This window comes from Pistacia vera, unplaced genomic scaffold, assembly GCF_008641045.1.
Source record: "Pistacia vera cultivar Batoury unplaced genomic scaffold, PisVer_v2 Contig6, whole genome shotgun sequence".
Lineage (NCBI taxonomy): Eukaryota > Viridiplantae > Streptophyta > Magnoliopsida > Sapindales > Anacardiaceae > Pistacia > Pistacia vera.
This window is the reverse complement of record NW_022196445.1, coordinates 211,750-225,119: the sequence shown is the minus strand read 5'-3', so window position 1 is coordinate 225,119 and position 13,370 is coordinate 211,750. Positions and strand designations below refer to the sequence as shown.

Genomic DNA, 13,370 nt, shown 5'->3' with positions numbered 1-13,370 from the left:
GCGCTTTCTTCTTCTTTCTTTTGTTAACCCAGTTACTTACTGATCAAGCATCACACACAGACACACTCCATAGTAACAATTCACTCTCGAAATACAGTATGTCGTTAAGGACGATGATGAACCACCACAACCCCATAACCCGTCATGTGTCCGAGCATCAAGGTTACTACGGTACGTCAAATGTTCACTATCACATATACCGGCATCTACAAGTTTGCGTGGAGATGGATGATAATTACTGGGAGATTCTTGTGCCAGAAGAAACCAGAGTGGAGACTGTATCTGTGGAAGTACCCACATTCGATTTATTAATGGGTTCTTTCGACAGCTTCCCATGTCTGGTTTGTAAATCTTCTCTTCTTTCTGGGCGGACGATTTCTTCAGAGGCCTTGCATAGATCAATCACACATGAGTACTACTCGAGGGCTGCAGTCATAGCTAGACGCCTGTGGGGATTACTCAACACTGAAGAAAGGAATCATGGAATGTCAATCCCTCACTATTTAACGGCGTTGGATATTCAAAGAGTTTCTTACTTGGGATATGAAGAGATAATTAGGAGGACTTTAGAAGAATCCAGGGCTTCTGAGATGTTCAGGCCGGCTACTCAATCTTCGATTGAAGCACTGGAGAGGGGAAAATTTTGTGGTTCAGAGGATGAGAAGTGTAGCGTATGTTTGGAGGAATTCGAGCTTGGAGTTGAAGTGTTTCGTCTGCCTTGCTTCCATTTTTATCATGGTGATTGCATCGTTCCATGGCTGGAGAAGAGTCACATGTGTCCTCTGTGTCGCTTTCCCCTTCCACACCATCAATATTAATTCTTGAATACTTTCTTCTTCTTCTTTTGCGATTACTGTGAATGTCATAGATCTGTTTTCAGATTACAATTTTGCTCTGCTGTATTAATCAATTTTTAAATTGAATTTCTGTATAAAATCGGTAGCATTCTCGTTGCAAATTGTTCTTTTAATATTTTGTTACCTCTTTATTCAATTGCCTATTGTTTGTTTAATACTTGTTACTGTTTAAGTAGGTTTCACAATAATTTTCGCAATAATTGAAAGAGTAAACTGTTTTTTCCCATCTAAACAATAATTTAAAGAAACTTTTCTACCCTTAAACTTTTAAAATATCACTTTTTCACTTTAAAAAATATATTTAATGACACTTATCCATCAACTTCACCAATCATCTGTTGATTTCGACATCATTACGACTCTAAACTACCATAATTTTTTTTCCCGATCATCAGTCATTAAAACCCTTTAAACCTTACTCTCACCAACCTTACCAATCGTCGATAATCGAGCAATTAAAGTTGTTTAGCCTCCTCTTTTAAGTCAAATTCAAACCAATCACAACCACTAAAGTCTAACCTTCCACCATAAAAAACCTCATCGGCCTCCTCTCTTGAAAAATCCTAAAAGAATGAATCAAGTTTATTCTCTGTTCGTCGTCAAATCAAAAAGTGTATTTTTTTAAGGAAAAAGTGATATTTTAGTGAGTGAAAAAGTGTCGTTAAGTTGTTATTTGAAAGGGAAAAAGCCGTTGGCTACTTAACTCGAATTGAAAAAGCAATTTATTTCCTTCGCGCAAGCAAAAGTTGTTTACACCATTTGTACTAAAAATCTGCAAAAAGGCATGGCTGTGTTCTGCGTCCTTCTTCAAGGCATGCTGAGCACAATCATCAAAGTCAAGCGAGCAAAATCAAATGCTAAAGCCCTAGAGCAGCTCAACTCAAACTAAAAAAAATTCATACTGGATTTCAAACAGGCTGAGGAAACGCTAGACTGATTTTGCAGTCCTTTTACTATGTTTTTCAAGGCACAAATAAAAGGGTCTATATTTGAACTTAATCCCAGCAAGGAAATTTACTTTCTGATTAAAGCTACATATACATAAATGTTAAGCCAGATGTTTGCAAAATCATACTGTAATACGTTCGTCAGAGATGATTTTTAGCATTCTAGATAAGCTGAACAGCATTACCTCCTCCATTTTTTCAGGTTCATAGCAATACTCCATCACCTTCTTTTTCTTGCTTCTAATTGAACTCGAAGATTTTTAAACATCACCCTTCTCAACCTTAAAAATCAAAGATATTTAAAACATTCAACAAAGTAAGAACCATAATTCTTGTGTATATATATATATTTTCTTCTTCTTTTGCGATTACAGTGAATGTCATAGATTTGTTCCTAGACTCCAATATTTCACTGCTGCATTAATTAATTTTTAAATTGAATTTCTCATTACAAATACGTCTCTCGCTCTTTATTACAGTTATTTCTGCAAGGTTTGAGGGTTGGCTTTCATACAGTTTTTGCTACCGTCTTCCGAGTAAAAATTAATGAGTAAATAAAAGCAATTAGGCTGCACTCTTATTAACCCCCAATCTATCACAAAAGAACAATTTTCCCCCTAAATTTTAGCAACAATTAAATTTTTACTCCAAAGTCAGTTTCCGTCCATCTCATTTTCTACTTGACTGGCTTTGAACACTAAATTTTTAATTCTACCCTTGTTTTCACCAATTAGAAGATAAATATTTTTAAAATTAATTACCTACAGTCGATGGAAAAAAACAATTAATAACTAATTAAGAAAATCATCAAATATAAAAGGTTAGTCCCAAAAAGTTCATCCATTTCATAATTTTTTTTTTTTTTATCCAGAGTGTTCGGACCAGTTTGCGTGCTTGAATTTCATTTTATAAATTTTCTGTCTGCATTTACATAACCTTATATATGAAGTGAATTGACAGGATTGTCCTTTCACAATAAAATTTAACATCTATAAATCTGAAAAATGACAATAACATTAGATGTTTCCAAAAGCAAGGAGAAAAAGTGTCTTTTTGCATAGATTAGGGTCAATTGTCATTCGGCTAAAAAATTAAATCAAAATTTGTTATGCTTAAAAAGTCATACTTATGTCACCTAATAAATGTCTTTCTGTACTAGTTGTCAAACTCATATCTCCTTAAAGATGTTCTCACCAACCCTATCTTCTTTCAAGAAATGAATGGATGAGAGCCTTCCATGTGTCAAGGCAACTTGCAAAACATTCATTACATTTGAGTGCAAGGGTGTATAAATTGACACTCCTCTTCCCGAAGAGGGGGGCTGGGCATATGAGAGTTAACCATAGATAAGAGCTCACTTCTTTCTCTCTGTAAACATTATATTTCTTCATCTTTGTATGTCTTACGGGCAATATCATAGAAATAAGCAGAGATCAATAAAATAATAGTGGATGTAGGAGTCGCTTGTTTGAGCATCCGAACCACTATAAAAACCTCTCTTGTCAGCCTATTATTTATGTTTTTTACAACATATATAATCTGTGCTCCACATTCAAATCTCATGGATCCATCACGTGTGATTCCTAAGTCCGCTTAGCGCTTCTCACGTGCGAGTCGTTGGCGTCCAAAATTAAGCGTCAATAGTTTGGTGGCCCATGCAGGTCCGATTCTCAAACCTGTGTCCAAGTTCCCTGATGGCGTGCTCAGATCTCAAACCTGCGTCAGAATTCTCCAATTGTGTGGCCAGATCGCAGAGAATTCTCCAATCGCATGGCCAGATCGCAGAGAATTCTCCAATCGCATGGCCAGATCGCAGATTGCACACGTTAGAATTCTCCAATCACGTGGCCAGATCGCACGCGTCAGAGTTCTCCGATCACGTGGTTAGATCGCAGATCGCACGCGTTAGAATTCTCCAATCGCGTGGCCAGTTCGCAGATCGCACGTGTCAGAATTCTCCAATCGTGTGGCCAAATCGCAGATCGAATGCATCAGAGTTCTCCGATCACGTGGCCAGATCGCAGATCGTATGCACAGATCGTCCTGATCCTTGGCTTTAGATCGCTGATCTTTAGCTTCAAATCGCGTGTTCAGATCACTAATCACACGCTGAGATCGTTGATCTCTTGTGCTCTTAGGTCGAGCTCGTTGTGACCGTTCAGGTCGAGCTCGTTATGACTTTTTCAGGTCGAGCTCGTTGTGACCTTTCAGGTTGAGCTCATTATGACCTCTCAGGTCGAGCTCGTTATGCTCTCAGGTCGAGCTCGTTATGACCTTTCAAGTAGAGCTCGTTATGACCTTTGAGGTCGAGCTCGTTATGCTTTGAGGTTGAGCTCGTTTTGCTCAGATTGAGCTCGTTTTGCTCTCAAGTTAAGCTCGTTTTGCTCATGTTGAGCTCATTTTGCTCTCAAGTTGAGCTCGTTTTTGTTCAAGTTGAACTCGTTTTGCTCAAATTGAGTTTGTTATAATCTCAGATTGAGCTCGTTTTGCTCAGGTTGAGTTCGTTTTGCTCTCAAGTTGAGCTCATTTTGCTCAGATTGAGCTCGTTTTGCTCTCAAGTTAAACTCGTTTTGCTCTTAAATTGAGCTCGTTTTATTCTCAAGTTGAGCTCGTTTTGCTCTTAAATTGAGCTCGTTTTGCTTAGATTGAGTTTGTTATGATCTTAGATTAAGTTCGTTTTGCTCAGATTGAGCTCGTTTTGATCTTAGATTGAGCTCGTCGTGGTCTCAAGTTGAGCTCATTTTGCTCAAATTAAGCCCATTTTGCTCTCAAGTTGAGCTCATTTTGCTCAGATTGAGCTCGTTTTGCTTTCAAGTCGAGCTCCTAACAGATCGCGATCAGCTCCTAACTCTCAGCACTCGATCACGCCAAGAATAGTTCGAGCTCTTCAGTTTGAGACTTCAGCCATTCAGATCAAAGACCTTAGTTTCTGAAGCGCGATTACGCACTCCAAAAACTAGGGGCTTCTGTTATGCCTAAAAAGTCATGCTTATGTTAGCCTAATAAATGTCTTTCTGTACTAGTTGCCAAGCCTATATCTCCTCAAAGATGTTCTTACCAATCCTATTTCCTTTCAAGAAATGAATGGATGAGAGCCTTTTATGTGTCAAGGCAACTTGCAAAAGACTCATTACATTTGAGTGCAAGGGTGTATAAATTGGCACTCCTCTTCCCGAAGAGGGGGGCTGGGCATCTGAGATTTAACCATAGATAAGAGCTCAATTCTTTCTCTCTGTAAACACTGTATTTCTTCATCTTTGTATGTCTTACGGCCAATATCACAGAAATAATCAGAGATCAATAAAATAACAGTGGATGTAGGAGTCGCTTGTTTGAGCATCCGAACCACTATAAAAACCTCTCTTGTCAGCCTATTATTTATAATTTCTACAACATATATAATCTCAGCTCCACATTCAAATCTCATGGATTCATCACGTATAATTCCTAAGTTCGCTTGGCGCTTCTCACGTGCGAGTCGTTGGTGTTCAAAATCAAGCGTCAACAAAATTAATGAGATTTTAAGAGAAATATAAAGTAAGAGTAGATGATCGCGAAATTATAGGAAAAAAAAAGGAACTTTTAACGAATTACAAGTTTTAACCACAAAAAGAAACATATACAAGAACCCCCCGTTTTCTCCCTTCTTTTTCTGCTTTCACTCCTCGCTTCCATTCGGTGGACAACATGGCGACAAGAAACAAAAACTCGAGTTCAACAGAGGAAAAACACGAGGGAGAGGGAGAGGCATCAGTTTCAAAGAGAAACAAAGATGATAAGAAGGAGATGTTTATAGAAAGCTACAAAGTGGAGGGATTGTCCATAGCAGGCCATGAAACTTGCATAATTTTCCCATCTCTTAATTTAGCTTTTGATATTGGTCGATGCCCAGATCGTGCAATCTCTCAAGATTTTCTCTTTATTTCCCACGCTCACATGGATCACATTGTTAGTGCTCTTATCTCTCTTTTCCCGTTTTCAGTTGCTCTGTCTTCTTAGTGATCTTTATACTTCTTATTTCTGTATAGAGTTTAGTAAGAATAAAATTCATTGATTCTTTCCTAGAGGAGTATTGAATGTTTAACGTAATTGGAAGATTAATTAGAAATAGTTGATATAATTATTACCTTTGAAAAATGTAATTTTTGACTAGTTAAAGCTGTGCCTGCATATGATCTGTGTTGCATAACTTATAGATAATATATATATATATATATATATATTTTTTTTTTTTAATTTGATAGGTTTAAAAGTTAATAGAATATTAAAACACTCTTTTTTTTTTTTTCCTGGAATTTTGAATTGGATGAGTTTATTCAGTATCTCAATATTTAACCTTATTTTGTTCCTTATCTTACACATTTCTAGTTTTGGTTATAGATAGAATGTTCTTTTTTTATTGTAGAAACGTTTTTCATTCTCATGAGTTAATGTTTCTTAGGGAGGATTGCCCATGTATGTTGCAACCAGAGGCCTATATCGTATGAAGCCCCCAACAATTATTGTTCCAACTTGTGTAAAAGAAAATGTGGAGGAACTATTTAACGTTCATAGAAGAATGGACCATTCTGAGCTCAATCATAACTTGATTGGTTTGGATGTGGGTAATTATGTTCGACTTTTTCTCAACTTCTGTCCTTGAATGAAAATAAATCAGCTTACTTCTTGTGGCACATACAACTTGTATTTTCAGGGGAAGAATACTGCTTGAGAAAGGACCTTAAAGTAAAAGCTTTTAAGACTTACCATGTTATACCGAGCCAGGTAAACCTTATTCTTTTGTAATATTTTCCTCTTCTGGGTTCATATGAGACACTTGTTAATTTAAATTTTTAACTGACGTAATTTGAAATTTGTTTGGGAACTAACTGGCATTGTGCATGTTTTATTGCAGGGTTACATAGTTTACTATGTAAAACAAAAACTCAAGCAGGAGTATTTAGGCCTTCCTGGTCCTGAGATTAAGAAATTGAAGTCGTCAGGCACGGAGGTCTTTCTTACTAGTCATAATAGTACATTATCATATACATGTTTTCAAGGGATTTTCTTTCTTCTTTTGTTTGTGATCTTGTGATTGCTATTCTTTGTGCATCTGCCTTTCTATATTCTAATTCTTAATTTATTTCTTTTAAAGAAAAAAATGAATGGTTAAGCTTGTCAAAATGATTTTCCAGTTTTAGCATTGATGGATAGTTTCTGGGTTGATTTACTTTTGTCTTTGATACATATTTTCCTGTTTTTGTGTCTGACAAGGTTAAGTTTCGTATTGGCAGATTACAAATACTATTTCAACACCTGAAGTTGCCTTTACTGGAGATACAATGTCAGACTTTATTGTTGATGAAAGTAATATTGATGTTTTAAGGGCAAGGATTCTCGTAATGGAGGTGGGTCATATGGCTTGTTTTTTGTTCTACTTTAAATAGTATGGTTTTAAATTTCTCTCTTATTCCTTAGAGAAAGGGGGTAATAAGTTGCAAGTGTAGATGAATATTTTAGTTTACTGAATTGCATTTGTGTAGACACAACAAGAGATTCATTTTCCAATTCACCATTGTATATCTCCAAGTCATCAATGGGTTGAATAAGCGGTCATGAAGGAACCTAGCTGAGTTGTTTGGCTCTGTTTCTTCTTCTTGTCTGCTAACAAATATTTACCATTGGAAGTCAATTACCTGCTAATTGTTTGTACACCTGCATGCATGCTTTCATATATGTTTTCTTTGTATAAGGGCTGTCATGAATACCTTAACTAATAAAATCCTGGGTTTACCATTTCATGCAAAATAAAAGGGATGGTTTTAGTATAAATAGGTGTCTACACTATTGGTTGGAAACATCCTCAAAAGAATTAAGTCATTGGTTGGAAACATCCTCAAAAGAACTAAGTCAAACTAATAGGGAAGAAAAGAAGACCACATGGAGCTTTAAAATGGCTTGAGTCATCAAGTTTAGTGCATTATCCATTTCTCTTCTTTTCCTGCAGAGCACCTATGTTGATAACTCAACAACTGTGGAGCAGGCAAGAGATTATGGACACACTCATCTCTCTGAGGTACAGTCCCTAATCTCTTAATAAGTCTATTTTGTTCTAATGTGTGAATCGATCTGCATTTCTAACTCTTTGCTTTAATTTTATTCATGAACTACCAGATAGTTAATTATGCGGACAAGTTTGAGAACAAAGCAATTCTTCTGATTCACTTTTCAGCTCGTCATACATTAGATGTAAGTAATCTGACATAGACGCTAGGATATAGCCTTTTATCCTTTTCATTTAACAATATTACCTTCTGCAAGCCCAGCATAGCAAGGAGGGAGTTGACAAAAAACACAAGGTCGCACTGATAGATACTGGTGATTGTTTTATTAGAGGCCTATTTCTTGGCAACAGTGCAGTTTATAATTAATTGCCAGCTGCTGAATTTGAGTTGCAAATCTGATTGTTGATTCATAGGCATGGTTTGCTACATTGGTTCATGTGTAGTATCCATATATCAGTTTGGTCTGCCATTAATATTGGGCCCTTCGATATCCAAAATTCCATTGTACTTTAAAGGACTAGGGTGTGATATGCCTTAAGAGTAGGTTGTGGCTCTTTTTTATTTGCTATGCTTCCAGGTTGCCTTTTTTTTCTTCCTCAAACTGTATAATTCTTCCATGACTGGATTGATAATTTTCACTGCTGGTTTATCAGGAAATACAAGGAGCCGTTTCTGCATTGCCTCCGCCTTTGGCTGGCCGTGTGTCTGCACTTACTGAAGGTTTTAACAATAGGAGAAATTGAGACTTGAAAGCTTTTCTTAATCGGGCGTATTTTGCATTGTGGCAAACCATAGAAGCAGCTGCCCTTCATCTGATGGTTGCATAAATCTCTACTGCTGAAGACCAACTACAATGGGAATAAAGATTAAAGGAAAGCTATTGGTAGCTGTAGTCATTTCAGCACAATTCAAAGTTCTTATAAGTTAGTGCAGGAACATGTAACTGGTAGCTATTTAATTTTTGTCTACGGTGGAGTTCGTTCACAAAATAATTTACTATTTATTTTTCATATTCGGAATGATTAAGTCTTTTGATAGTGCAAACACAGAACAGGCATTTTAAGTTTTTAAACAACCAGAAACATTAACAGGCTCTAAAATGATTTATTAATTCAAGGCAACTAATCATTGGTAAATCTGGATGAATCAGAAGGCATGCCTTTTAACTGAGCAAATTTGTAACTAGAGAAGCCATAATCCCCACAAATTGTTTCGTCCCAATTCATTTCACAAATCAACTGGGTAACATGGCGGCAGAACATTCATCACCTATGGGCAGATGACTAGATTAGGATATCATGGGAAATCATACAATCGTTAAAGGTTACTGCGGAGAGCCAAATACAACAAATAACGTTCCTAATCCTTGAGGAAATATGGTAGATATTCCAGGATAAAGATCTTCCATAAGATCCTGTGGCACTCGCCACAGATTGTCACCAAAATTCTCAAACAAAGGAGATAAAAGCAGTCAAAACTCGTAAGTATTTACAATTATAGTCAATGTCAAATCATTCACAAAAGAAACATTTAAAATTGCAACAGTTCATTCCAAAATAAATGATGATTACACTGACAAGATTAATTAAACAAAACTTTGCAATAGCAACATCATTGAATAACAACACTACATTGAGAGTTGATACAGCTCCTAATTCTGCACNAACAACGTTCCTAATCCTTGAGGAAATATGGTAGATATTCCAGGATAAAGATCTTCCATAAGATCCTGTGGCACTCGCCACAGATTGTCACCAAAATTCTCAAACAAAGGAGATAAAAGCAGTCAAAACTCGTAAGTATTTACAATTATAGTCAATATCAAATCATTCACAAAAGAAACATTTAAAATTGCAACAGTTCATTCCAAAATAAATGATGATTACACTGACAAGATTAATTAAACAAAACTTTGCAATAGCAACATCATTGAATAACAACACTACATTGAGAGTTGATACAGCTCCTAATTCTGCACGGTTTCATCATCAACTACTAAATTCTTGAGTACGTTAGCTATCGGACAACAAAACCTTGTTTCCAGAACTAGGGAACTGACGACTCCCTCTATAGATCTCAGCTCATCCCGAAACTCAGGGTGCAAAACCAGAGAAGAAAAGTTCTCATCCAACACCAAGCCAAGACATTTCACAACCACTTCAAGCTTGGGAACCCAATCACAAGCAGATAAACCCAACATATATGATGCTTCTGGGCATGGTCGTGCCTGGGGGAACCTCTCAAACTTCTTCAACCATTTCCCCAAGTACCGAATCAAATTCATCATCTCTTTACCGCTTAACTTACTAATTGAGGATGATAGTATCACTTCATCAACATTAGATGATCCCAGCAAATAATGCAAACAAAGTTCAGAAACTGAAAACCCATCATGTGCAACCATCAGCCAAATTGAAGCCTCCTTTGCCACACATAACTTTTTCCGAGAAAGTTTTTCATCAGTTGCCTTCTCAATAGCTAGCAAGGCCTGGCTCTCCCATTCCTTCCTCACACTCACCATGCTGCCATATGCATCTTTCGGTGGACAAAGAAAATACTTCAAAATGCAAAGTAACTCAGATGATCCAAGATCTGGAGCATATCTAACACAAACACAAAGCAAATCTGACCTCTTCTCTTTTGCAAGTTTCATAACCAAATTTGAATAACACGAATGATCGACAAGCCCGTTAATGATCAAAGCTTCCACCAACTCCCAAATTTTCAAACCTAGACAGGCTTCCAAAACCAAACCTGCCACATCTCGACCCATCAAGAACCCAATCTTCTCAATTAAAATCCAGGTGAACCCATTATTAGACATATCACTGACATTCGAAATCCCAACATGCTCACTAAGTTTAACAAGAAATGGATTGAAAATTCCAATGAACTCATCCTTGTTAAAGTTATTAGTATCTTTGAGCTTTCTCTTAAGCTTCGCATAGAACTTCTTGCCTGAGTCAATGAGTTGGGTATCAGTTTGAGAAATTTCCCAGCCAGAAACAGGATTCACAAGTGATGCACGACTGATGTTTTCATGTTTTGGCTTCAAGTTGAGGAAAATATCATTTGGATTGAGAATGATAGGGTGGTCAATATGGGAACCTGGTGGTTCAGGATTGGCTGAGGCCTTTGTTATCACTTCCAGCAATGTCATGATAAAAACTGCTGAAACTAAAAATCTGTTTAAATAAAAGGGTACCATCAGAAACATAGAAAAAAAAAGTTCATTCAGAAAACAATTAACTTTGACTTATCCTCTCAACATAATTTTCATCGTAAAACCTAGTTATAGAACAAACCACAAATTAAACTCCAATGTGCAATCTAAAGCATAATCTATTAAAAAATCAGCTTTCGCATAAAATAAATCAATCCATTTTGAGTTCAAAGTGAAAACAATAAAGGCGGTGCATAGCAAATAACGTAAGTGAAGTATTTGGAGTACATTCGGCATGATAATATTCACGACAAACCTTATGAAGCAAATATCAAATGTATTCCAAATTACAGCTTACTGGCTAGACCCAACAAAAATTCCAGAGCATATAGGGTGCAAAAACGAGTACCTGACTTGAAGGATAGGTCTTTGATTGCTTAACTATAATATTCATACCAATGTTTAGGAACCCGACCCGTCTGCTAACCCGGCCAGGGAGCCGGGTCATGGGTCGAACGGTCCAACTGGCTGGTTGGACCGTGATGACATCAGCATGACAGAAATTTTTTTAAAAAAAAATGATTTTTTCAGAATTAGAAAAAAATCAACATACCCACAAACAGAGTAGGCATCAATAAGTGCAGTTCCAACAAAAGAATTAGACTCTTATGTATGATTAAATATCAAATAAATTTCCTTTTTCCCTTTTGTAATAAACATTATCTCGACCCTGAAACAAAATCCCATCCATCTCCAACGATCTGTTTCAGTTTAGAATACAAAACAGTACACATGCCATATCTTGTCTGTTACTTGATTCAACCAAAAAGAAAGAAAGATAATATAAGGAAAAGGATGAATGGGGTGGGGACAAAATATACACAGTATAATAACATTCCATCATCTCTTAACAATGTTTACATATTATTAGATACCAAATTGCTTAAGAGGAGACAAAAGTGAAACATTTACGAGAAAGAGAAACTTGTGTCCTAATCAGCGCCTAAGCCATGAGCTGTATTAACCGATTTTAATATCCAGAGATCATCACCAACATGGATGCCAAAAGTGGGGTTTCTCCTTGTAAAAGTTGTATTAGCCCATTTTAATTGATAGCGTTTTCAAAGTGAAAATATATAAAGAAATTGTATACAGATAAATATACAAGATATGTTCTTCAGGCTCTCAAAATATATAAAGAATATGTAGCATAAAAATCTAACCCAAGAACCCCGCTAACCCAACCAGCAAGAGAAGAAATAGCAAAAGCCAAAAACCATAAAAACGCAAGTTCGCTAACATCAAAATCCAAAACAACTAGCAAAACCAAACAGCAGCAGGAGAAAAAAAAAACGCAAAGCTTCAGCAGTCAGCACCATCAGCCAACACTCCAAAACAAACCAAATCAACGACATTATAAATAAAAACTAATTAAGCGCAAGTTCGCAAAGAGAGAGAAGAAACCTTAGACTTTGCACAGTGGAGTCTTGGAGAGATCGAATTCGAAGGCTGCAGAAGATTTGTCCGATTGATGAGAGAAGAACCAGTGAAGTTTCGATCGATTTGTGCAGAGAAGAGTGAAGGTTGCACTGTTGCAGAGAAGTTATTGAAGTTTTGTGCGTAAATGAGAAAGTATTATTTCATACACACTACACAGGGAGAGAGGCGTGTAAGCAAAAGGGTTTTAGCGGAAGAAGGGTTTCTAGCGAAGAGGTCAAAGGCAAGCTTGACTTTTTACTGGTTTTCTGCCCCCAAAACGACGTAGTAGGTATGTTTTGTAAATGCCAGTGGATTCATTAGGAAACCGTTTGATTTTTCAAGTGATTCTATTTAGCAAGTTTAAAACCCGACCCGGGGCAACCCGGCCAAGCACCGGATCACAGGTTTGGCGGGTCGAACTGTCAAACCAACGGGTTGGACCATAACATCAGCAAAAACCTCAAAAAAATTAAATGCAGATTTTAATTTTTATCAATGATAATAAAAAAAATTAATTATTTTTTTATATTTTACTGTAGCTGACCCGGTTTATACCAGTGGTTCATCGCAAAAAAAACCAGTTCAACCGCAAGTAGAAACGGGTCAAATGCTAATTCCAGTTTTTTATATAAACCGACCTAATCTAATCACCTGTTCTCAGTCGAACCGGTTCAATCGGTTGGGCCGAGCCGGATTTTAAAACCAGGGTGTTATTTAGACAAGGAAAATGATTATTATTGGATCCAACCAAAATTCAGTATAATATAATAATTTAAAAACTAATTATATTTCTACCATTTTTTAAAAATAATTTAATTTATATTTCTACCATTTTTTTTTAAATAATTTAATTTGAATCCTTTGTGTACAAGATTAATCG

General features: G+C 36.5%; 3 protein-coding genes across 5 annotated transcripts; 2 read left to right on the top strand and 1 right to left on the bottom strand.

Moving 5' to 3' along the window:
- Positions 1 to 224: 224 nt before the first annotated feature.
- Positions 225 to 818, top strand: LOC116110223 (E3 ubiquitin-protein ligase SGR9, amyloplastic-like). The gene has a single exon (XM_031396437.1). The coding sequence runs from the start codon at positions 225 to 227 to the stop codon at positions 816 to 818; it is 594 nt and encodes a 197-aa protein (XP_031252297.1).
- A 4,615-nt stretch (positions 819 to 5,433) lies between these two features.
- Positions 5,434 to 8,923, top strand: LOC116110261 (tRNase Z TRZ1). Of its 2 annotated transcripts, XM_031396479.1 has the most exons (8): positions 5,434 to 5,752; positions 6,246 to 6,408; positions 6,498 to 6,568; positions 6,699 to 6,794; positions 7,078 to 7,191; positions 7,791 to 7,859; positions 7,958 to 8,032; positions 8,502 to 8,923. In XM_031396479.1, exons 1-8 carry the CDS (start codon positions 5,492 to 5,494, stop codon positions 8,589 to 8,591), a joined length of 939 nt encoding a protein of 312 aa, XP_031252339.1. In that variant the 5' UTR covers positions 5,434 to 5,491; the 3' UTR covers positions 8,592 to 8,923. The 2 variants fall into 2 exon arrangements, with proteins under 2 accessions (XP_031252339.1, XP_031252340.1); XM_031396480.1 differs by lacking the exon at positions 7,958 to 8,032.
- A 445-nt stretch (positions 8,924 to 9,368) lies between these two features.
- LOC116110269 lies at positions 9,369 to 12,718 on the bottom strand. Of its 2 annotated transcripts, XM_031396488.1 has the most exons (3): positions 12,476 to 12,718; positions 9,815 to 11,033; positions 9,369 to 9,499 (listed from the first exon to the last, which is right to left on the bottom strand). In XM_031396488.1, exon 2 carries the CDS (start codon positions 11,006 to 11,008, stop codon positions 9,815 to 9,817), a length of 1,194 nt encoding a protein of 397 aa, XP_031252348.1. In that variant the 5' UTR covers positions 11,009 to 11,033; positions 12,476 to 12,718; the 3' UTR covers positions 9,369 to 9,499. The 2 variants fall into 2 exon arrangements, with proteins under 2 accessions (XP_031252348.1, XP_031252347.1); XM_031396487.1 differs by lacking the exon at positions 9,369 to 9,499 and having other exon boundaries at positions 9,567 to 11,033.
- Positions 12,719 to 13,370: the final 652 nt, after the last annotated feature.

Coding starts and splice junctions, on each gene's coding strand:
- LOC116110223 (XM_031396437.1), top strand. CDS start 225: ATGGATGATAATTACTGGGAGATTCTTGTGCCAGAAGAAACCAGAGTG.
- LOC116110261 (XM_031396479.1), top strand. CDS start 5,492: ATGGCGACAAGAAACAAAAACTCGAGTTCAACAGAGGAAAAACACGAG. Junction 5,753..6,245: donor ACGCTCACATGGATCACATT/GTTAGTGCTCTT, acceptor AATGTTTCTTAG/GGAGGATTGCCCATGTATGT. Junction 6,569..6,698: donor ACCATGTTATACCGAGCCAG/GTAAACCTTATT, acceptor GTTTTATTGCAG/GGTTACATAGTTTACTATGT.
- LOC116110269 (XM_031396488.1), bottom strand. CDS start 11,008: ATGACATTGCTGGAAGTGATAACAAAGGCCTCAGCCAATCCTGAACCA.